Source organism: Corapipo altera, unplaced genomic scaffold (assembly GCF_003945725.1).
Source record: "Corapipo altera isolate COAL_440 unplaced genomic scaffold, ASM394572v1 45, whole genome shotgun sequence".
NCBI classification, from domain to species: domain Eukaryota; kingdom Metazoa; phylum Chordata; class Aves; order Passeriformes; family Pipridae; genus Corapipo; species Corapipo altera.
Genome location: NW_020884877.1, coordinates 1,272,905 through 1,298,012, shown reverse-complemented (window position 1 = coordinate 1,298,012; position 25,108 = coordinate 1,272,905). Strand labels below are relative to the sequence as shown.

At 44.1% G+C, this 25,108-nt stretch overlaps 1 protein-coding gene across 2 annotated transcripts in view; it reads left to right on the top strand.

The window, feature by feature from the left end:
- The window catches only part of ERBB4 (erb-b2 receptor tyrosine kinase 4), a 599,687-nt gene that overhangs the window by 224,756 nt on the left and 349,823 nt on the right, over nt 1-25,108 (top strand). For both annotated transcript variants that reach the window (XM_027636902.1, XM_027636901.1), the window contains exon 2: nt 10,051-10,202. In XM_027636902.1, the coding sequence (XP_027492703.1) occupies nt 10,051-10,202 (152 nt within the window). The remainder of the gene's footprint in view (nt 1-10,050; nt 10,203-25,108) is intronic.

Genomic DNA, 25,108 nt, shown 5'->3' with positions numbered 1-25,108 from the left:
TGTTGCTTGAGAGCCTGTTATTTTCATCAATGAAAAATAAACTGTATGCATATTGGCTGAAATAGGATATTTCTGTCGTCACGTTCTCCTACATTGCACAGTCACCTCAAACTATTTGGGCAAAGAAGCACCAAAATGTTGGGTCTGTTGTTGCCTTGTCATGGGGACACCCATGCACCAGCATGGCCATCTCAGGTGCTCCCCATGAGATGTTGGGTTTTCTTAATTCCCAAGTGTTTTTCCAGGTACTTTTTGTTTAAGCCCCTCTGCAGTTTTGTCTTGTTGGGGTGCTAGAATCTGGGGAGGTTGTTCTCACCAAAGGAGTCCTTTTCTTTTGGTGTTTAAATTTTGTAGTTGTTTTAGTCATTTTTACTAGGTGATATTTGGGTTATGTGATAATTACTAATGTAATGCAAGAGAGATTTCTGTGGGAGATCTTGGGGAAATACCTTTTATATGTCACAAGTGGCTTGTGCTTATGCTGTAACGATGCGGTTGTTGCTGTGTGCTTTAGTGGTGACTAATTACCCACAGTTACATTAGCAGATATAAAAGCACCTGTCCCACCTACCCTCTCTGAGCCACATCTTTTACATAAACGATGCTTAAATACTAGTAAGGAGGACCTGAGGGCTTGTGAGCTTCTTGCCAGGAGTATTTTAAATACAGTACAGGCAGTGAGGACTGCAATCTCGCTCCCGCCGCAGCGACTGCCAGTGCTCCCACTGGATTTCTTGGGCTGAGAATCAGGCAGAAGCTGAATGAATGCGCTCCCTTGTGCACGCACCAACTCCGTGTGTTTGTACAATGTTAATTAAAATGCATTTAAGTTGAGTGAATGCTTGCAGTATTCAGGGGCCCTGTGGGGAAGGGAAAAGCAGAAAGGAAGGCAGGCAGGCGAAGGCCCAGGGCTGTTGTGGAGCTGTGTGAGTCCCGGTGGAGCAGCAGGAGCTGCTGGGGAGAGCAGCCACCACTGCAGCACCATGGCAGTGCTCTGTGCAAGCTGAACAGCCCTGGGCCTCTGGGAGAGCAGTGCATAGGGGAAAGAGCACTTCATGTCCCCAGCAAAGCAGCCTGGTTTGTGAACTGGGAAATAATTTTGGGCCAACCTCACAGCAGATGTTACTGGCATCCCTCACCAAATTGATATTTGTTGAATGCATGTGTACAAAAACCCGGTCCAAGTGCCTGGGTTCCCTTTGTTCCCCCTGCTCCCACCTGTGAATGTGTTCCCCTGGTGCTTGTGGTCTGTGCTTCATCATCTTCCAAACACTCCTTCCCCTGGCATTGAAAAAGCAACCCAAATCCTTCCCCGCTGCTGAGAGCTTTGGAGATTCCCACCACTTTGCCCTGATAGGGAGCCAGGATACACTGTGATGCAGCGATGGAGGGAAACAGGCTGCATTGCTGCTGTACTGGAGCGGAACTTGGGACAAGTGAGGGCTGGAAAGTGGGGAGAGCAATATTTGTGCCCTCTTTGGCCTTGAACTTGACACTTGGCTCTGTGTTTAGCTGCCCAAGAACACGTAGCCTTGTATTACATTCATTTATCTGCAGACTTATTAGTCTTAGAAGGCATTGGAGATGGTCTGTGCTTTGGTGCTGTAGAGGGAAGGAGTTTGGTTCTTGGCATCAAGAGTTAGATTCACATGCTTAATTTTGGGTGCTGCACTGAAGTGACTGACCAGTGCAGGAATAGTTGATCTGTAATGGTCTTCAGCAGCAATAGGGAGAGCAATTCCTTTGTGTGATGTTTTGAAGCAACAGCAACATTTATATGGACTAACTTGCACTCTGGAGTGGTGTTTCATTTCCTTGGGGAGGAATCATAGGTCATTGGAAAAAGGGGTGCTAGTGGTATTTTGATCATACTAGTAGCCCCAGTAGGGAGTCCAAACTGGAAGCCTGGTAGAAGGAAAAGGTCCTACTAGTGCTCAGAAGCTGGAGGGTGGAGGAGACCAGCATTGCATTTCAGAGCTACTTGAAAAACTTTTTATTGTCTCCAAATGTGGCCTGACCTGAACTAAGCCAGATGCTGGAAGCAGAGACCTCTCAAGTCTTCCTTAGATAATGTCTCTTAGTTCCTTCTTAAGGTTATGTACTTTGTTAAGAAGTAACTTGCAAATGCTGAAGATATTTCAGTAAATTATTTTTTGCATCCAGTGTGAAAACCCCACATTCTTCCTAAGCTACCATGCTGTGTAAGTGGCCGTAAAAGAAATCTTTTAATTTTAAATGTTTTTCTGTCACAACTTGAATGCTGGTAATTTGCCAATGTGAACAATGGAGCCACGAGCACCTCCTCAAAGCTAGCCTGATGGGGATGGTGGTCAGCAGCGCGGTGCCACGTGTCACCCCCGTGTCACCTCCATCCCTCGGGTTCCCTGCCAGCTTGGAGGCTTATCTGCTGCCTCCTTGTCAGAGTGAGTGCTTCCAGATTCACAGCAAGACCTCAAGGAGAGCCAGATGATAGAGCAGATGGTAGATGACTAATTTGGCAAAGTTAGATGAGTGGAAATTGTTTGCTTTAATTGCTTGTCAAGTCCAGTACCTACATTATAGTTAAGAAGCAACTATTTATCCTCAAAATAGAATGAAATGAGGAAAGGAAGTGTGTGTGTGTGTGTGTGTGTGTGTGTGTGTGTGTGTGTGTGAAGAATAGGGAGAAAAAGGGAATGAGAAGTACCCAGAGAAAAAAAATTGGTACAAAGACCTGAGGGGGAAGAACCATTGGTAAAACATTTCATATTAATTTCTGCCTTCTTTTAGTGATAGCTGTGCTCCTGCTGAACATTTTTCCTGTTTTTTTCCTTTCTAGTTGCTGTATCATAACAAATACGTGACAAAACTAAAAGAGAAACAATGCTGGAAGTACTGGCATAAAACAAGCTGATGATGACGGCTTGACGTGGCCAGCACAGGCCATTATCCTTGAAGTTTTAGTGTGTAAATCTAGACAGCATTTTGATGCCATTTTTTGGTTGGTATGAACAGGAAGGTACATCAGTAAAATACGCTGTGTAGCATCCACCAAAGAGATTTTGCAGAGTTCAGTGCAAGGAGAGGGTGCCATCAGCTGAGGAAGGTGTTATCACACATAGCTAATCCTCCTTGATGAAGTTACAATTACTGTCAGTCTTTACTGTGCCTAGCTGTGTTCCTGTTCATAAAACTGGGAATGAGCTTTTGTTTGTAGGTCTCACATGATCAGCCTCTGTTGGAGGTGGGACCACCCCGATAACACGTCCCTGTGTTATTTTTTTCTAGAAGTGCTGGGAAGCTTTTACAATGGCACATGAAATTATATTTGAGAGTTTAGTGGGCAAATTTCAGGGAGTTAATGCTTCAGTTCCTGGTACTATCAACCCAGGGTCTGCTTCTTCATGCTGTGGAGAAGAAAGGCTATGGAAGGGCTTCAGTGTCCTTCTAGTATTGTGAAGGAAAGTCTGGATGAAAATTTTAGTTAATTTTTTTATTTGACTTGATTTAGCAGTTGTGGAGAGCTTAACTTGGAAATAAAAAAAAAATAATATTAGAACTAAGATGTTAGGAAGAAATTTTTCACTATGAGGGTGTTGAGATGCTGGAACAACTTGCCCAGAGAAACTGTGGCTACCTCATCCCTGGAGGTGTTCAGGGACAGGTTGGATGGAGCTTGGAGAAACCTGGTCTAGTAGAAGGTTCCCTGCCCATGCCAGGGGATTGGAACTTAGATGGTCTTTAAGGTCCCTTCCAACACAGACCATTCTATGATTCTCTAATAGCACTACCAGGCTTCTGTTTCTGGGCCATTTGGAATTTTGCGTGCTGGTAGAAGGGATTAAAGCCATGGTGGTGTGGCTCACAGCTGCCATGGGCCAGCCTGTGCTGTGTCACCTCAGCCCTGATGGACTGAACGGCTGCTGGATGGACATGCTGAGTGCTCGTGGCCATGTGGCTGTCCAGGGGTTCATGGCAGTCAGGTTGATTGCATGTAACTGGATTCAAATGGGATGATAATTTTCTAGTGTAGAGCAGACCTTGCAGAAGGAAAATGCTTGTGCCAGTTGAGTTTTTTATTAGAAGGACAGAGAAAATTATGCTCTCCATCATTACAGTCTCCCACCTACAGAAAGAAAGCCCCCAGTTTTAAAACACTCTCCAAAACCACTGGATTTACAGGAAAAGCTGCTGGTGACCTCAAGGAGTGTTTTGCCTTCTTATGGGAAACATCTACGAGACTGTAAGTGAAGGCAGCCCTTGCTTCATTAGGACATACCTAATTACAAGAAAATACAGGGCTTTCGCAGCTCATTCAAGGAGAGCTGTATGATAATAATGGAAGGATTAAAAGCATGTTTACCCCTTCTGTGTGTGTACGTGAGTGACAGGGTGCCTAGGCTGTTGCTGAGAGCATGGAGCGTAAAGTAATGAATAGGGATTGCTGTGGCATTCCTGGTAATTAGTCATTCCTTAAGGGGCTCGAGTATTCCCCCCTATCTGGGGGTCTTAACAAATTACCATGAGTGTTTGCAATTATTAATAAATAGTTCTGTTAGCTACCTTTCAAGAAACCCTGATGATGGTGCTGTCTGTAAAAACACAGCTAATTAAGTAAAAAACTGGGAAGTACAGGAAAAGAATGTCTTAGAAAGAGATGTTGACTGTTGTTGGGATCCTTTCTGGAATGAAGGAATGTGTAATTCTCCTTTCCATAAACACTCTCCTAAACCCAGTGAGTCCAAGAGTTTAAGCCTCCTCTTGAGTTTTTGGCCCACTTGACAGACTGATTGACAAAGGGAGGTTGTGCTGCGTGCAGGTGGATCTGGGTGCAGAGCAAATGTGCTGCCTCCTGCATCCTTGCCAAAGAGATGATAATAAATATTTTATGATTTGAAGGAAAATATGTTCAGATGCTTGATATTGGAGTTGATGATGAGGATGCCTCATCACTGCTTCTCTGAATGTGCTTTAGGAGAGGAGTGAGACACTGGTATTTCAAGTGGGGGTGACCACGGTGGAGATACTGGGATTCACTCTCCTTGAGTAACTCCAGTTGTAGGCAAATCCAGAGAGGGGTTGAGTAAGAAATTAAACAAGCTGATCTCCTGCCAAAAGTTAGCTTCTCTGTTGAGATGTGAGGGTTATAAAATCCCTTAGTATTACAAGAAACAGAACTCAATGGAGTCAATTGTGACTTCTTAATTTAATGTATAGATTTATCATCAACAGAGCATAACAAAATAATGGGCTAAAAAGCGAAAGCTAACGGACATTTTTAAATGTCTCCATTATTTGCTACCTTTGAGTGAGCATCCGAATGATTTGGCTTTGTTATTAAAAAAAAGTCAATGGGAAATTAATTTCCAAGTCATGTGCATGAATATTGATGAAAAACATAAATTCAGTTCAATACAGATGATTATTACTGCTGTAATTGGGACCATTAGGAGCTGAAACTGTCACTTTATGTAGCTGGTAATAAATAAACAACTGAACATTAAGTGTGAATGTGAGAGTAATGCCTGAAATTCACTTCTGTGATGGCCAAGCAGTGCTTTGCTCCTGCACCCACCCAAAATTGCCCATGTTTGGGGTGTAGATGAGAAGTGTCCACAGGCTTGGCAGCCTGGCCGGTTGCAGTCACTGCTTTTTTGAGGCTTCCCAGATGGGAAGGAGCATGTCCTTCAACTTTGGGATAACATTAGTGGTGAGTGTGTCTGCACAGGTGCTCTCTGTGAGGCTTTGCAGAACATGGAAAGAGCAGGAATGGCCAAGTGTGTGTTGCTGGAATGATGTGTTTGAGAGCTTCATGGCACACTGGTGACCTGGTACAGACTGTCAGACCGAGGTTCCCCCCCTCAGACTTGGAGAAAACATAAGGAGGCATCTGATTTTCCCGGGTGTGCATTGAAACAAGCACTGAAGCGTTTTCCTCATGGAGATGCCTCTGTAAGGCCTCCTGAACAGGTCAGTGTGTATGTGTCCAGAGATGCTCAACACTGAGAAAAGCTGCAGGCTGGCTGCACATCTTAAGCTGCTACTCATTGCCCTCTGTTAGAGTCAGGGAGTGAGTAGATTTTATTAACCAGGAAAGGTTGTGCTGGAAGAACAGTTAAAGCACACAGCCTTTATTTTCTTGCCGCTCATCGGTTTCTGGAGCTATATAAAGTAATACATCTAACAATATACAACAAAGTGCTTTGAAGAGAGTTTATGAAATATAGATCATGGTGGTTTTGCATGGCATGACAAGGAATTACATTTTGTCGTGCTTGTGTTTATGCCGATATACAGCTGGAACATCCCTGCAAATATATATTATTTTGGCACTTAATTTTAAAGAGCTTCTACAACACATAAATGCCTCTTGCTGTTTTAAGAGATGAGCCAGGAAGATGAGTGGGATATGTTTGTGCTCTGTGTTGAGCTCAGGGACAGAGGGACTGGGAATCCTGTGTGACTCCTGCTCAGCTCCCACTTTGAATGTGGTCACTTTAGTGCTTTTTAATTACCTTGGCAAATCAGACCCAGAACAATTATTTGTGCTGTGGAGCGGCTGGAAATTGCCACATGTGGCTCAAAATGGGGCATAAAACTTGTTGACTACCAGTTCACAACCTGCTTTCTGGCCTGTGTCCCTTCCAGGTTTGGCTCCTGTGGCATCTCTGGGCAAGCAGGAGCACCTTTGATTGTCCATGGCAGCAGCATTCCTCCGTCATGGCAGGAGTGCCTTTTTACCCTGTTAGTTGTAATTTGCCTTAAAAAACTTGCCAAAAGCATATGTAATCTCTCTGTCTTAAATGACTTCCTGCAAAGGATGTGATGTTCTCTCCCAGCCCTTCCCCCTGCCAGTGACGAATTATCTTACCTGCTTTTCTTAAATACTTTCATAGTTTCCTCTTTTGTATTTTGAATGTGGCATAGTTATCAGGTGCATCAAAAGTATATGTTGTAAAGCTTATTGTAATAATGGATTATTAATGATCCATGGTTATACCCACACTTACTTTGGGACTTCAGTTTGTTCTGCTGGTCAGGGCTCTCTCCCACTCCGAGTACTGTTTTGGCATCAACTGCTCTGCTGGTTGGGTACTGATGGAAAAAAGCATGCACTTCAGCACCCTGCAGTCGATGTAGGATAATCACTTTTGGTATGTAACTTGATTTGAGGCAATCTGTAACCAAATTTTTTTGTTGTCGTTGAGGGGAGATGACCATTCCAGTCAGCCCAGAGCTGCAAAAGCCAGGCCAGGTCATGCAATGGTTTGGGAGGATTGACCCCAGGCAGTGACTTTCCCTGGTTTCTAAAATTTGGTGGCAGAGCAGGCTGGGAGGAGCTGGGTTGCATAGACTTTTTGCCACGCATCAGGCAGGCAGCAAAGGCCCAGGTGTGAGCCGGCACAATGAGGTGTTCTATGTAACAGAGGACCAGAGGGGACTGCTTTTTTTAAGACAGACATTAAGTGCTTGGAATTACTAGGAGAAAAATTTGAAGGATCAGCATGATTTATTCTAAATTTGCTTTAAAGGTTTTATTTATCCAAAAAGAATTGATTTCCATAGCTGGGAGTAGTTACTGCAGTGGTTTGGTTGTACAAAATTAATCTCAGCTGAAGAAAACTCGTAGTTTCACATCTGGGCTGGCTTCACCCCCGCTGAATCCTCTTGCAAGAGCCAGCCCCAGGTGTTCTGCCTCCTCACAGCAAACAAATGGCTGCATTAGCTTTCAGGAAACGTTTAATGGGTGTGCAACACGCAATACCAGTGTTGCAGTATATAGCTTTATTAGCTGAGCTGCTGGAATTGTTTTCTGAGCTATGCTGATCCTTAGCACCGATTGCAAAATGGAACAGAAATTGTTTATTAGTCCTTGGGAGCCTTAAGACAGAATAATACTTATCTGGTTGGAAACTTGGTCGGTATTGTTGTTATAGATGCTGCTGTGTTTAAAGAAGAAGCAAACAAACCCATTTTGTAGTTGGTAGTGCATTTTCAGATGTCCTAACAGGACCAGGTGTGTGTCTCCCTGAAGGGTGGCCATGCTTGTAGGGCAGGTCTCGAGGTTGTCCTGAATAAAATTGTAAATATGAGCTAGGACAGGGCTTTGTATTTCAAAAAGAAAGATGTGCAGTGGTTAATCCTTCCAGGTATTTCCAGTACAACAAAGCTATGTGAGGTCCCAGTTTGACCATGTCTTTCCATCAAAATGGCTATTAAAAGTATTATAGATAAACTGTTATTTAGATATAGTTTACTCTAATTAGTAAGGTTTTACCAGAAAATATTCAGAATGGGAATGTTTGTGGTTTAAATTAAGCAAATGAGGAGGTAGTTGTTATTTTAGAACCTGAGCAAACCAAGCAGTTTTTTCTTCAATGTAGTATAATGAACGTATGTAAAATATTTCAAGTTTTTAAATTTAGTGAGAACTTTGAAATTTTACTATTACCAGATCATAGAGAGAAATAAAATAATATTGCTGGTTTTACTTTGGTTAGGAGATCAAATGTGTATTTGGAGAAGAAGCCTTTGCAGTGCCTGCTCAGCTTTAGTTTGTGTTTAGCCGCCAGAAACACAGAACCCAAAAACATCTGATCGAGCCTTTGTCCTGTGAATGGTTTGCAATGAAACCAGCCCTTGCTTGCCCTCCCTGGTGGGGAGTTACAGTTCAGCAGGAACAGATTTCTGCTGCCATTTTTAGGGCAGAGGGAGTTTCCTTGGGAGTAAACTTTGAGCAGTTCATGGGTTTCTGCCTGCCTCCAGAAGCCCTTCGCCAAGAGGCTGCTTGAAGCTCGACTTGCCCTGGCACGAGAGCAGATTGCTCTGCAGCAGAGAGACCACAGTGGGAACAGAGATGAGAATTGTTCCCATTTCTATTAAAAAAAAAAAAGGGGAGGGTGTAGTAAGCAAACAGTCAATAATAATAGCACTGCTCCAAAACCTAATTACTTTTGATATTTATAAAAAGGACCTGCATCATTCAGAAGTGCATATTTTCATCAATTTTACTGATTATGCCTCCAGTCATGGAGAGTTTTGTTTGTATTGATCTAATCCAGGAATGGGAATGACTCCAGAAGTGCTATTCTGGTGAGGCTCCTGTTTTGCATAATATAATGCCCATTTCAAAAGTTTTGATGTACTCAGATTAATTTACTCACAGTTAAGAACAACCCACAAGCTGTTGATTAATAGGAAAAGTAAGTGCAAAAAAACCCCAAACTAGCCCAGCCCCACGCTTGACCATTTAGGCAGCGTCACAGACCCAGCAGGCTGAACACTGCGTGAAAAGCTGCTATTCTAAAATGCTACTTCTATATTTCTTTCCCTCATTTATTTGGTCATTGTATGATGTGTGGCAGACTAGTGGACTGAGCTGAGCTGGGATTCTGTGATAACTTTGAACTCAGCTTCAAAATGTAGAACAGAGTAGTATAATATTAAAGGTCATCCTTTGAAAACTGTGTTAAGATGGTATTTCTGTGCTTATCTAACACATCTCTGCTGTACGTTCAGCCTGGGACTGAATGCGTTTGTCGCTATTGTCTTTCTCCTGTTTATTATTTATGGATTGCATAAAGCTGGGAAGAACTGGGGTCTTAAAGAAGGTGATGAGGAAAACAATGTTGGATATAAATCTGGTGAAGTTGCTCTTGGCTTGTCCAACAGACTGTTCAGAATAGGGAAAAAGTTGAATTATCCAGGTCAGCTTGGATGCACAGGTCTTCCAGCCTTACATCCTTCAGTCTGAGATTGGAGGGTCTCTGTCCAGTGTCTAATTCTGTCACTGGCAGGACTGGTAGGGATCTGCTGAGACCTGGGTTTGGCCCTTTAGGTGCTGAGGCCAAATGATTTTGCACTTTTCCTGCATTTCTGCTTTTGATGGTAAATAACAGCACTTCATCCCATTCCGTGAGATGTGTTTAAATTGCTGAGATGATCACAGATCATATTTGTACCTTCCCATCTCTACTGCTGATATTCAAGTAATTTGTATTGCTGTATACAAACTATATTTCCTTCTCTGCTCCTGTGCCACTCTCCCACACTCATCTTGATTTCTTGCAGTGTGTGCTGGCACCGAGAACAAGCTGAGCTCCCTGTCTGACCTGGAGCAGCAGTATCGAGCCCTGCGCAAGTACTATGAGAACTGCGAGGTAGTTATGGGCAACCTGGAGATCACCAGCATTGAGCACAACAGAGACCTCTCCTTCCTGAGGGTAAGCAAACTTCTGTTTTCCTTCTCTCTGCCTTCTGTGTTTAGGGGAGCAACTATGGGTGCTGGGCTGGAGAAGGGCAGGTGTTCTTCCCATCAGGTCCCGTGTGATATATGTATGGCCACTCTTCGCGAACGAAGATTTGGGAAAGGTCTTTACCCTTCGAGCCTGCGCAGTGGATTTTTTAGGTGAGACACAGTGTGTGCTGAACTGAGCCCACCCTTAAATCCTAAGGTTCATCTGCCGGGGCCGAGCGAGCTTGGACAGTGGCAGTGAGGTCCTCAGGACGTAGGTTTGTTTAGAGTGACCTTCTCTTAGATGGATGGCCTTACAGGCTGATGAGCTCCATCTGCCCGGGGGAGTTCCCTGACCGGGAATCGAACCCAGGGCGCAGTGGTAGAGTGCTGCATCCTAACCACTAGACCACCAGGGGTCCCCTAGTGTGATATAACAGGATGATAAAAATGTCAGAGAGATGCAGAGAATAAGAACAGTGTCAGTGTTGTGACAAGTGCTCTGAGTTATTTAGATTTAACCAGGTTTTTTGGGGAGAATGCCATGACCCTGCACAGAAAGGTGTCATCTTTAGGTCTCTCTCACTGTGGATTGCCTGCAGGTACAGAGCAGGTAAGGTGGAGCTTGGGAAGGTGCAGGTAACTACTGGAGGCTTGGAGAAGCTAATCCTAAGAAAATGCCAGATATGGACTGATTGTCAGACAAGCTAACAATGTTTGTGGAGCATTGTAATTGTATGAGACTGGAGTTATAAACCTAATTAAGTCTTCAGCATCCAGGGGAAATTTCTAATAGATAAAGGCTGTCCTGCCACTATGGAACCTGGATTGCACACTCCCTCAGTCCTCTTTACAACATATTTTGAGTAAATGTCATGCTTTTCAGTTTATGAAGGAACATTTTGGTGTGGTTTGTACATTCCCTGTTACCGTGCTAGCAACCACAAGGAGGGAAAGGTGAATGCCAAATTAAAAGAATTTAAACCCATTGTTATTTGGCATTTCAAAGCTAATTATGTTTGAAGAAATATCCCAGTAAAGAAGTGATCCAGTTAGGCATCTGAGGTCGCTGCACACATGGAAGAACTGGTGTGCAGGTCTGAGGGCCACGGTAGCCAGGCAGCCCACAAGAGTGTTATTGCCGTCTGTGCTGATTGCACTCTCCAACAGAAGAAGTTCAGCTGTGACACAGATAAGGGTTTACACTGCTCATATCACATGGTATCACTCGCCTGTACTTCTGCAGAATGCTGATGTCGCATTGCAAGATGCATGTCTGTATGTAAATGGCATTTTCATAAAAAGCACGTAGCGGGAGCGGTGGAGTTTAAATCTGGCAGCAGGAGAAGGCAACGGAAGTCAGCCTGAGCAGGTTGGGTTACACTCAGTCATTCAGTTTACTGGGTCTCGGGTGAACCAGTGCTCAATTCCAGTTCGTAAAAATGTGAATTTTCCACTATGGGTTCTAACAAGGGCAAAACCAACTCCCCAGCAGCTTTGCTTCACATGGAATTTGTTAAGGATTTCACAGCACTCTCATTCTATACATCAGCCTATTTTTACTCTTAAGTGTACACCAGGCTGCTAAAAGATCTTCAAGCAAAATTCAACTACCAGATACGTCTGGAATAAAGTTTGGGGTGCTAATTGCACTCAGACTAACAGGTTGCTTGTTAATTTGAGCGATGAATGCCTCGGAAGTAAATGCTATCTATACATTTCACAGTTGTGACAGGTGGAGAAAACACATATGCTTGTGCTCTGAAATAGATACAGACTTGGTGCAGCTGGACCAGCGTTTCCCACCGCATTAGACAGGTGGCAGATAGATGCCTCCTGCAAGGGCAGGATCCCTGCACTGATTCAGGCACTGCTGCAGTTTCAGATGCCTCCCGAAACCCCTGACTGGACCATCGTGCATGGCTCAAATTCATCACAGACAGTTCTTCCGCTGTGGCTTCCCTTCTTTGTTATGCTGCCTGCTGGTAGGTAGGGAAAGCAAATTATTTGGAAATTAGGGAATTAACGTTCCTTGTGGAGAGCTGCTATAAGCAGAGTAAAATATTGGTGGTAAGACGGCAGTAAAATCAGCAAATGGGAACAAGAAGGAAGGGCCATGTGTAGTAAATGAAGGTGGTTCGGGCACTTGTGCTTTTTGGTGACAGCTACTATCACTGTTTTATTAGTTTTATTGCTTCTCTTACCTGCATCTGCCCTCTCACAGATGTCTCAGCAAAAAAAAGCAGAACTTTAAACAAAACTCAGCAAACTGGAAGTCTAGTTAATATGATAAATTGTAGTCATTAAAGTAGAAAACCAAACAGAGGAGAACATGTTCTTGGGGAGGCAAATAAATAAATAAATGTTGGCGCATTTACACCAATAATTCAATATTCATTAGTTAAGCAGTATTACTTGTTTTATCATATTAAAAATTGTTTTAATGGCCAAATGAAGGTGGCAGATGGGAGATAACTAGGAAGAAAGGCTGATTGTCTCTCTCAGACTTAAATATGGTCAACTTGTTGTGCAAGATGATGCTCTTTCAGCCTGTTCCAGGTTTTTACTCTCTGTTGCAGTAATTGCCCTCTTTCTCCACAAAAAGAACTTCAGGTGTTGGAGCATCCCTGGGTTTTCTGTGTGCCCAGCTGATGAGTACCATGGCTCTGTGTGCTCACCTGCCTTCTCCTTAGTGCTCAGCTTAGCTGGGCAGCCTCTCACTCCAGGACAGAGGGAAAACCCAGCAAGGGCACGCTGAGCCTTTTTTATCATGCAGTAATAAACAAATAGCATAAATGAATTGTAGTGAAAAAAACCCATAATTTTATTTGCCCTTCAGAGGAACATTAAAGATCAGCATCTCATATTTATTTAGACATTTATTCCCTAAGTTGATTTGCTTTATGTATATGAGTTAGCTCTCTGGATATCTGCTGATTAAGACTAAAAGGGGCTGTCTGTCACCTGATTGAAGTGCTCAGCCCCTTAAACTTCCAGGCCTGCCAGCTAGTGCATGGCTTTGAGACCATGAAGAGCTTCATTTCTGTAAGAAAGGATTGCATGTACCAGTGGTTTTTTTTCCTAACATTCTTGTATGTATGCAGAACAGGATTACAAATCTTCTGTGTTTATTTAATGTATTTTATTTGGCTCTCTGGTTGTGTTACAGTCTTGGTTTTACTTGGCTGTGGGTGGCCAAAGCAGGGGTGAGCAATTGCAATATGAACTTGTGGTCTGTATGTGCTGCCCTCCAGCTCCATCAGCTCTGTCACTGCTACTTGGTGCTTCCCTGCAGTGTGGCCACAATGTGGGAGTCATGGCAGAGGAAAGGAGCGCTCAGTAGGAAGTGCAGAGGAAAAGTTTTGTCTAAGCATAAGTGTTGAGTAAGGCAAGATGTTTCTGACCCTGGGCTGATAGCCATCTTTCTTTGTCATTTATTTGAGCCTTAAGGTAACCACAGAGAATGTACAAAGGGATTATTCAAGTCCTACTTCTGCCAGCTTTGGCAATGAAATGAGGCTTAGGTTAATGCAGCACATGGCTGTTGGAATCCCACCTCCCTATCCTGGCCAAGGTGGGTTCACCACTGGCGTAGGTGCTGCAGTATGGAAAGGCACTTTTTGTTTCTAAGAGCATGATTGAACTGGGCAGGACAAATAATTGGGTGGAAGTCAGGGCCTTAGAGCTCTCTTGTCCCTGTCATGTGTTCAGGCTTACCCAGCAAGACAGCAGTGACAGTGGGAAGGGGTCAGGCTCCATCTCCCACTGCTTCCCAACCCCCCAGCATCCTTTAACCAGTCGCACGGGCCAGGCTTCTACACTAGGATTTGCTCTGTAAAGATTTGCTCTAGATAAGCTGGTTGAGCTGGCGCGTGTCTTGAGTGAGCTGAGATTTCCTTCCCTGCTTTAGACTTGAGAAAAAAAATCTTGAGATAAGCTCAGATAGTGCACTCAGATCGTTCATATTGCAAGCGACTGGTTTCAGAAGTAGGAACCTATTATAGTTTCACTTTGTAAAGCTGACAGTTCATATTGAGGGCAGTTCATATTTCTTAAAAACATCTCCATATTCAATTTTAGAAATAAAATACACAATTAGTGTATCACAAAACAATCTTCTGCAAGCACTCCTGTTCTCTTAAACGTATTTGCTAAATGAGAGTTATCTTTGACTAATCCCCTGTCTTTTAGTAATTCACAGTCAGTAAATTGTCTTCTTGTGCCTGAATTTTAATTAACCAATTCAGATTGTTTATTTTTGAAGACATGACCAAAGTTCTGTGCTGTTCCCTGCCATAACTCTCCCAAATGATTATGAAACTTATTTCTAACTGCAATCAACAGCCTTCAAAAATGATTTGCACTGCTTTCTTTATAAATCCATTTTTCATTTATCTCAGTGGTCCACAGCTACAGTGGCAGCTGCCTGCCTGCCATTTAACAGGGTGGGCATTTCATGGTGGGCAACTTTACAGCTGCTGCAGTTTCTGCAGAGATGTAGAGCCCCATCTTCCCTCTGTCAGCACATGTTACCCTGTGCTCGGTGACAACCTGGGCCGGCCCAAACTTAGCATTTGTAGTCACATTTAGACTCTGTGTAGCAGATGGGATTTGGTGATTTGGGATTTATATTTTTTTGTTTCTGGTTGTGTGGTATTCTTGGAGGAATTTTAGGTGAGACAGACCCCTTCGAGGGTGGAGGACTGCCAGAGCTCCCACAGGAAGAGCTGGTTGCAAAGTATGCTGCCTGGCCCTGTGGCATTCAGAACTGCTTCTGATTAAAAAAACCATAACTAATTTTTTTTTAAGGCTTTTTGGTCTTTTATAGCAAAACAGGGCTAAGCAGACCCTTTCGAAAGCTCTGGCAGCGGAGCTGAGTGGAGATGTTGGCACAGAGGGAGTCTGCAGTCTGTACAGACAAATCGGGAAGGGGAACACAGAAGGGTATTGCCTTGTCCAGTTCACTTGGCAGATCACTGTGATGATGTGGGTGGCTCCCCAGGGCCTGGCAGCACAGCTCTGCATCCCCTTCTGCAGCAAAATGGTATCTTAGTGCCCATCTGATAGGCTTCAGTAAGGTCCCAGCTCAGCAGAAAGGAAGTGGGATGTGGAGTGTTGTGCCTATCAGAAATTCCCTGAAGGACAGGCTGTGGAGTGGCTGTGTCTCCGTGGAGGGGAGTTTTCCCTAGCAGTGGCAGGAAAGCATTGCAGTCTGGCCCTACCCCAGCACAGGGATTTTGGGGAGGGTTGCTGGGCAAAGTGACTCTGTAGCATTTGTTGCACAGTGAGTTGCATCACTTGCCAGCATGTTTTATTCTTGGCTGGCAAAAGGCAAAGTGGCCCCCAGGTAATTACAGAGCTGGAAATCAAGTACATGTATTTATGTGTTTGTAATTGCCCTCCCAGGACCTTACCTGTTAAAAAACAAAACACAAAGAGCTGGATGGTGTGCCAGCAGCAGTGTGAGGGTCAGGCCTGTGCATGCCATACAAATCCATGTGGAAAGAGGACACCTCCAGCTTGCTGTGTGAACCTGGGTAGAGCATCCTGTACTCACAGCAATGAATACAACTGCTGTGCTGGATGGGTTACAAGACACTGGTGACATGCCAGGCCATGCTTCTGTCGTGGACAAAATGTGTTACACAGGCTGTGATCAGCTGCCAGCTGTGCTGGGTGAACCTGAGCCAAGTTTAAAGTGAGCCGGATCCCAAAATTGGAGGGTGGAATGGGAGCAAAGGCTAACTGCAAAGAGCATGTGTGCAAAAAGCTCTTCGCCAGAAGAACAGCTTCTTCTGCCATTTCCCGTTGCTACTGTAGAATTAGTAGCTTAAAATAGTTACAGTGGTGTAAACTGATCTCAAAATGACTAGGAAGTTTGGATTGCCGAGGTAGGGAATGGCACAGATTTGCATGGTCTTCTAGGCCTGTCCTTGCTCAGAAGAAGGTAATGAAGTGCTGTAGCCACAGTGAGTAGCTGAGTGCCAGGTGCTGTTGCAGTAATTGGTGTTCCCATTGCCCTCATCCCTTTATATTGACAAATATCACACACTCCATGTAGTCCCTATCATAATGTTACCCAGCTCCTTCCCAAACCCACCACTCCCAGGGCCTCTCAGCTAGTAGTTAAAAACCATCCAGCACTTTCTGACCTAAATGTCTTTAGAGGTGTTATGTTATTTTTGTGCTTCAGTTGCTTATCCCCCTCATGTTACACTGAGAGGAGATCACATGCATCTCCACAGTGTCTGCTCTCTTGTGCTGTCCCAGTCAGGTGTCTGTAATGCAGGTATGTCCTTGTAACTCCACAGACTGCCCTTAGAGGCCCCTGTGCTTTCCTTTCTTGGATGCTCAAAACCCTGTTTTCAACAGCCTATCTTGTTTCAAGCCATTTTTTGTAGGTACAGAACATTAACTGGTCACTTCAGGCCCCTGCCAAGGCCTCTAGTCTAAGCCTGTGGCTGCTGCCGCTGCTGGATGCAATTCAGCAGCATAGGGACCCTGCTCACACCTCCCCTTCCTTCTCCACTGAAATCTGGGTTCATGGTTGGAACTGATGATCTTAAAGGTTTTTTCCAACCTAAACAGTTTTATGATTCTATGAAAAGCTGCCCGTGCAGCCTCCAGCCCCTCATCTGCCTCCTCCCTGCCTTTCTGCCAGGATTTCTTCCTTGTGCCTGGCCACACTGCCTGCCTGGGGACACAAACAATCCCATGTGGCAGACAGCTGCCCTGCTGTGGTGTCCCTGTGCCCTGACTGTGCCACCAGACCTCGGTGGAGCTGCAGAGCATCGAGGGATGACCCTGAGCCCCCTGCCACCTCCCACAACCCCCTCGCCCTGCTGTGACAGAGCCTCTCACCACTCGGCTATTCCTCTTTGGCTCTTGCTGAGCCTTTTTTGACATTTACAGACCTGACAGCTTTGTCTCTCCACACAGCCAGTGCTTTCATTAGTTCCCAACAGCTGGATTTTTACTTGGGTTTTACGCTCCTGACAGCCTTATTCTTTTATTTTTATAGCTGTCCTGAGCATTGCTACACGTAGAATGAGTGGTCTGCAAGGCTCTGTTCTCTTCCGTACACAACACCGACCTCCTCTTCCTAAAATAAACAGAAAAACCCACTTACACAACCTTTTTCCCTTCTCTTTTCCCTCCCTACCAACAATGCAACACCACCAAGCAGCCCAGATCAGCTCTGCAGTGGATTGGGCTTTGCTTTCAACTGAGACGAGATTCTGCAAGCAGTGCTCTTATACTTGAATGAAATTTGTAGCTTCGGCAAAACAAACATAGAAGAGAATTAATATACAATTAAACCTCAAGCTGGGTTTGCCAAGCTGTAACCAAATATATGTACATTAGCTATTGCCCCATTAATTTAGCAATTATTTTTGGTGGCTTTGTATGAAAGACACAGTTTGAAATAATCACTTCTGTTTAGAAGGAGAGTTGGATGCTGTGGAAATGCAGGTTCCTGTTTTGGTACAGTGATGGACTGTAAAGTGACCCTTGGTGTCTGTGTCTGCTGGATGCTATGTAACTCCCCAGTCAGCATTTTTTTGGAGAAGGTTGTAATGGAGGAGGGCTGCAGATGATGCCCTTTTCCAGGATAGCCTGGGATGGCTCTGGGCAGCTCCTCACATTCCACCTGCTGCAGGGCTGCTCTTATGAGTGCTGCTGAAACAACTGGGGCACTGGTGGCTACATTCCTTTGTGACCATGTCCCTGTGATTGATTTGCTGTATAAAACACATGCCATCATCTGCATGGAGAGAGGAGTAGGTGTTGGCAGTCAGCCCTTCGCTGAACAGCACCCCTGTGCTCATTAATGGGGCATTCTGAGAGGCTCCCCTGCCACAGATCTGGGTGGACGTGGCATGGATCCCAACATGGGGCTTGCTTTCCCTCTTCTCATTGTTGGCAGTGGCCTACAGGAGAGCCCAGCTCTCCTGCAGCCTTTGCCTGTGTGTCCTTGGGTTAGGGTAGCATCCTTCAGCTGTATCATGGGGAGATGAGAGGTCAAGATTTGAATAATCCAGGATGATTAAGGAGTCTCTTTAAATTGTCTTTTAGCATTTCCCTTTCAGCTCCTATTTTATGGGAGGTACCACATCTCCAGCTGCCTGGGAAGCCTGTCTGATTCATGTGCAAGGCAGTGGTAGCAAGTCTGGAGCAGGAGAGAGATAAAAGAAGCCTGACTTAAATTATTCAGAGTAACCCAGACCCACGCACATGCTCAAGATCAGTAATATCCTTTTCACTCACTATCCCATTTTCACGGTTGCAGCAAAGCTGCCCTTGGTTAGGTAGAGCAGAGCACAGGGGAGGTGATATGGGGTGACTCCCCCATGCCCAGGGTCTGCACCAGTCCTCCTTGTGATGTGAGGAGGGGGTCTGTCCTTCTCACTGGTCCTGCTGAACCTCATGAGCCCTTCTGGTAGCTTTTGGGTCCTGCAGGGGTGCCCAGGTGGGCATGGGATGCACAGTGTGGGAGTGCTCCTGCTTGGGCCAGCCATGGCTGCAAGTGATGTTTGCCATTCAACAGAATTGCCACCACCTTTCCAGCCCCCTTGCTGGGAGATTACAAGGTGTAAAAGTCTCTAGTACCAAAAATATGCTCAGGAAGTAGGGATCACTGCTTCCCTTCCCATGGTGATCCAGGGTAGCTCCTGGACCTGCACTATCACCTCACTTATGTACTGGGTGACCTGCCTTTGCCTATGCATGGCCAACCAAGTGTCTGACAAACTGCTTTTGCTTTCCAACTGGTCCTGGCGCCCTGAATCTTAGCCACCAACAGAAATACACACCCAGAGTCAAACATTTAACATGAACAAAAACAACTGCCTAGGCTTGTTAAATTTTTTTTTTATTAAATACAGACTGTCCATTTATTTCTTTTCCAATTGTTTAGTGCCTCATCAAACTCTTCCTTCTGTCTGTCCATTAAGGGATCTGATCCCTGTGTGTCTACAAAATACGTGTGGCTAAGCCAGAACACAGAAGTTGCTGTGATGAGTGCTATAAAAACGCTGGTAGTGGAGGGGAGGACATCACTAAAAATAAAACAGTGCAAACTTTCTTAATTAGATGTTGTTTCTCTTGGAAGCTGATCTTCCCTCTAGGCCAGTGAAACCAATTATACCCTCTCTTTCAACCACCTTATGTTGTTAATGATCTGACTCTTGTAAATGTAAACCTCTCCCCTACCGATGCCTTTGGAAATGCTGGCCTAATTGAAGCTGGAGAAAAGCAAACAATGGAGTAAAGCTAAACTAACCAACAGAAAAAAAAGTAGTTGTAAATGCTTTTAAATTATAAATAGATTTGTTAGGTGGTAAAGCAAATGAGTAGTTTTCTTCCAGTCATAGAAAGAAAGGTTATGTGGTGTAAATGATAAGTATAATGAGGTCTCAAGTCTTAACCTCACCTAGGAGATGGCATGAACTCCACCTTCTTCACACTGTTCACTGAAAGCTTTGCTTTATTTAAGCCTTTTTTATTCTCCTCTTTGTCTGCTCTCTAATCCTTCAGTGGAACAGAAATTGGAGTTGGGAGGCACAGATGAGATATAGAGAGGGATATAGCTACATATGTACCTGTGGTATGGCAGCCTGTGCCAAGTGGAAGTGTGTTATACTTTCAGTAACATTCTCCTGTTTGTCTGAGCATTTAGGTGATATGTGGCCAATTTTTCCTCTGGCCTTCCCTCTGTCCAATCCCACTTTACTATGGAATAAACTGAAACTAGACAAACTGACTGTTAGAGAGCTGCATAATCTTGCATTGTAATACACTGACTCAGAGTCCTGGATCAATGGTCTTGAATTGCTGTTAAAATCCATATGAAAAGGAAAGCAAAGTCTTTTGCTGTAAGCTGTGTCAAGGGGTGGAGGAGCAGAGGGGTGGATTGAAGCTTAGCCAACAGTTTTTGTGCTAAACTGGATCAATTTTAAAGGTTTCCTCTGTAGTTGCCTGCCAGAGGGCTTTTATAGTTCAGAAATGTCAGCACAATTGTGCAGATTGCAGCATTCAGCAAGAGCAGCTCCCACCTCAAACCTGATACCAGCACTGGCTACACATTTCAGCCCCACATGTCACACAGGCATCCTGTGTAGGTGCCCAGGATGGCTGGGAAAGGGGAGAAGTTGGTCTTCATGACCATCTGCCGCAAAAAGAACATGTCAAGGGAGGGTTTCAAGGATGTGTGTTGGTGAAAGCTGCTCCATTGTGTGGGGCTGCTCTCAGGAGCCAGGGAGACTGGAGCTGGCCAGCAGGGGATAGGATGGAAAGGTGGAATCAGAAGGTTTTGGTTAAAGAGTCAAGTATGAGGATCAAGTTCAAGGCAGTATTTCCACAGGTGGTTAAGCACAATTGGTCTCATCAACTGGTACTCATGTTTGAAGTTAAGTAAAAGGGTAACAGTCCTGCATGCTGTATTGAATAGCACACAGTGTTTCTTTTCATACTTTAGTGGTCATTAGTCCTACCAGAGAGAAAGAATGAAGTGCTCTGAGGTAGTGTCTGAACATAATCAACTTGAAAATGTCAAAAGGCAAGGTAGAAATATCATGCTCATTTTGACAAACCTGCACTGTCTTGTGCAGGAAAAATAATGTTGATAGCTTAATGTTGTTCACTGAAAAGAGAAGTTATGCCAAAAATGCATTTTTTTACCAGAGTTTATGCTCATGCTTTAAGAAAACAACCTTAATGAGCACAAGGTGGAGATGAGACCCTCAAAGTAAATGCTGTTCAGTTTGAACATGATGAGAGAGATGTAGCCAAGTGGTCCAAGAGTTTGAATGGTGGTCAGAGCTTGATGTAACCACCTATTTTGATTTCTGGTATTTTGGCATGGATTCAGATTCTGAAGTGCCAGCAAAAAAACCTGTACAATATTATAAATTGGTCTATAATTCTGGATAATGGTGGTGATGGTGGAAGCATCTGTGTCTTGCTGCAGGGGACAACCTGGCAAACTGACAAGGAAACCCAGTGACACCCATGGCTGCCTGCAGGTGTGTTGCTGCCTCCAAACAGGGGAGGTCGAGATATGCAATCTCCTTTTCTTATGTTCTGTAAACCAAAACCAACAACCTGTGCAATACATACCTCAGGAATGATAATGACAGTTTATTCCTCAAAAGTGTGTGGTGCAGAGTGAAGGCCTAAGAAAGCAAAATCTCTACTGGATATGAGGGAATTAACGGCTGCCTCTGCAAAAGTGTGGGGCAACCTCTTCAGAAGCAAAAGATGTTACTGGATTCCTTTCAGACCTGCTGAGTGATCAATTAGCAGAAAATATATCCATTGTAACGAGATGTCTTACTTTGATATGGTGTGAAAAATCTGACCTAATGGGTCTTAGAGATTGCTGTCATTTTTTTGAAATACTGCTTTTAATTTCTTTGGAGTTTGGTGAACTTTCAGGTAAAAGGAAGAAGAGAGGAAGTGCACTCTGCAGATGGGTTACCCATGTTGGTGTTTCATCTGCTGTGCAATCTTAGTTATCTTCAGGTTATTTGGAAAAGGCTCCTGTAAGTTGAAAGCTCAGGAGATGATTAATGAAAAAGAAAAGGCAACCACAAACCTGTGTCCTCCCTGCATTCCTGTCACATTTGTGTGATGTTCTTGTGAGCACATCATACCTTGCCTAAAATAGGGAAACCTATTAAAAACAACCATTGCCCAAATACCTATGGAAGGGCAGTGCAGAAAGAGATGAAGTGAATTTCAGTTCTCAGTAATTGTCAGCAATGTGCAAGTAGAGAGAAATAAGAGGAAAATATTTGCAAATATTTATGCTGTGCTAAAACAACAGTAGAGAGTAAAGGCAGCTGCACAGCTTAAACCTACACTATTTTGCTGGCATTGGTTGCAGTCACAGCTATTTGCCCGGTAGCTGGGTGTCCTCCTTCCCCGCCTCCTCTGCCTATTTGTTTCCTGAAAATGCTGATATTTGGAATTGAGGCCAGGTGAGGTCCATCAGTTTAGGAAATGGTGAGCTGATCCCAGCCATGCTGTCAATTAGCTCTAGTGCCTGGCATCAGCATGGCTGGAGGTTATGGCAGAGATGCCCAGGACTGACGGTGGGTGCTGGAATACGCTCCCTTATCAGCTCATCATTTCAGTGCCAAAGTAATAATTTGATCTCAGCAGAACAACTGGTTTTGAACTACAGATTATCCACTACTTCATCTCCTCACTTAACTGCAAAGCTGATTTGTTTCAGCTAGAGATCAATTATATTCCCAAACAACGCTCAGTTTACTTGTATCATGTGAAATGAAGATAAAATGGGTTCCTGCACTAGCGATAGATCTTCCATTACAGACTCTCTGTCCCTACACATAAATACCCATCACGGGCTACTGAGCATTAGTTCCTAGAGTGAGTTGTGCTCATTTCATTAGGATACAAATGAATTATTTCAGCAGAACAATGAATATATAAGAATAAACTGTGCTTAAAAGGGCATTTATTTCTCACACTGCCTATAAGTGTCCCTGGTTGGAGGACACCAAAATCACTCAAAGTGATCAAATGCAAAGTCAAATACATCTGGTTAGAGCCTGTCGAGAAGAACTGCCTATTGTGTGCAAGGAGATCCAGTCGTTACAAAGCAAGTGTTTTCCTTGATGTTACTGGCCTTTTGAGCAAAAGTTTCTCTACTACTTGCCAGTGAAATTGAGATATTTTGCTTCATTTGCAATGAAGACCCCTCACCTTGCAGGCTGATCTGGTGTGTGTGCTCAGCCGGTGCACGCTGGGGCTACACTAATGAATAGCAAAGTCCCCAAATCATGAAACAGCGGGATAGCTATAAGTGTTCCTAGTAGGCAAGCCAGCATTTCCTTGGGCAGAGGAGGTCCAGCACATGTAAATCTATACCAACATCGATATGTTTGCGTCTTTCCCAGCAGTCCTGCCATCGCTTGCTTTGGGATCGATTCCGCTTGTGTCGGTGGATGTGCAGCTGAGTAGTGTAAGGCTAAATAGAGCTGGCTGCAAATATTCAGAAAGTAAACGCTGGTAAAATGTTAAAATACTGTTTTGCTTTGGCTTTGTAAGTGCGGTGTTTGACCAAAATGTGCTAGAAGAGGTAATTAATAAGTGTGTTTTTCCCCTTGATGGATTGCAGCAGTGCAGGTGTCACATGCCAGTTATCCTTGGAAAGTTCCCTTTTGCACCCTTGTGCACCAGGGAGGAGTAAACTGCCTGGTTTATGGTCTGAAAAAAGGACTTTTCAGGTGGCATTTGGAGCTACCTGTGTTAGGAAGTTTTCTTTCTCTTTTTAGGCAGAGTAGAGGGAGAGCAGAACACTGTAAGGGTTGGTTTTTACAGCCCCTGATGGGAGGTGCAGAGCAGTGGTTTCTGAGACCTTAAAGCAGACCTTAAGGTCAGTATTCCCCGGGCTGGTGTTCTCAGCTTGATTGGCCTAACAATGTGAATTTGGAAATATCAGCACGGAAAGGAAAGTGGTCCAAAGAAGGTGATTTGCACACACGTGAATAAATATGGAGCCAGCTAAGCCTGCACCCAGGACTTACGAAAATCCTAATTATTTAAATGACTTTGAATAGAGTTCACCCACTCCCTGATATTTCAGTTTAAAATGAAATTATTTTGGTTTGTTTCTGCACCTCAGCTCCTCCCATAAAAGGTCCCGTTTCTCCAAATGTGTCTTCAGATTGTGGGGTATAGTCCTGGTTCTTCTTTTTCCCCTTTTAAAGTTTTAATTGTTGGTTAAAGCCCTTGTTGAACTGCTGTACCTAGTGTTGGGTTGTAACTCTCACCTCTGGAAGGAAATTACATCTTTTTACATTTAGTAAGGCCTAGCATTTTGTTAGGTGAAGCAACTGGCAGTTTTACAATGTCTGCTGACTGTAACCATCCCTGCAACTGTGAGAAGCCAAAACCTGACAGCTCCTTAAGCAATTTTCAAATTTTTTTTTCTCCCATGAAATTTTAATGCTGCATCATGTCATGAATTCATAGCGGATGCAAATGTTTATCAGATCTGCTGCAGACAGCATCCAATGGATGTTAGTTTGCCAGAAGGATGAATCCCGTTGTGTGTGGCTAGCAGGGACTTTCCAGAAGCAAAAGGAGGCAGCCTTCATCTTGGCTTTCAGGAAAGCTCCCAGTAAGGGCTTTTCTTGTTTCCTTAAATAAACATCTTCAGCTCCATCCTCCAGAGGGTCTCAGAGTGCCCCTCTGGTGCTCTCACAAAACACAAAGGGCTCTTGTCTGCTAGCACTTTTAAGAGGCAATGATTTTTCTTAGCCCGCACTTCACTGGCGGGTAATCGGCCATCATGTCGCTCAATACAAGGCTTTGTTTTTATTTGTTTATTTTTTAATTGAGCTTAATGCCTTGTCTTCATTCCCACTGTCTCTGATCTCTGCTGGAGAGAGTAAATCTTAGCAGCCTGGAACATCACACGTTTCTCTGATGGCTTTTGTCTCCCATATGCTCTGGTTCAGTAACAGTTTTGGCTGATCACTGTGAAAGCAAAACACCTTTTTTCTTTAAGCTACAGCTTTCTAGAAATATGTCTTTGGGCTTAATCAACATAACCTTCAGCAGTTCTTTGAAACCCAGGATCTAAAAGCCATGAATGTCAGAAACACTTTATGGCTTGTGGGAGTCTTTAGCGCTTCTGACAGATAAAAGTGGAGGAGGAAGCCATCAAAAAATACACCACATACAGGCTGGAATGGGATTTTGCTAGTAGTTGACAGTTGGGCCCCTGCATTGGAAAGGAAAGGCTACTGAAGGAAAAACTTAGGACTAAGAGACCAAAGGGTGATGTAGTGCTGATCATAACGTGCACTGGTTGGTTTTTATACAGTAAATGCTTTGCAAGACATCTGTGTGTGCCCACCT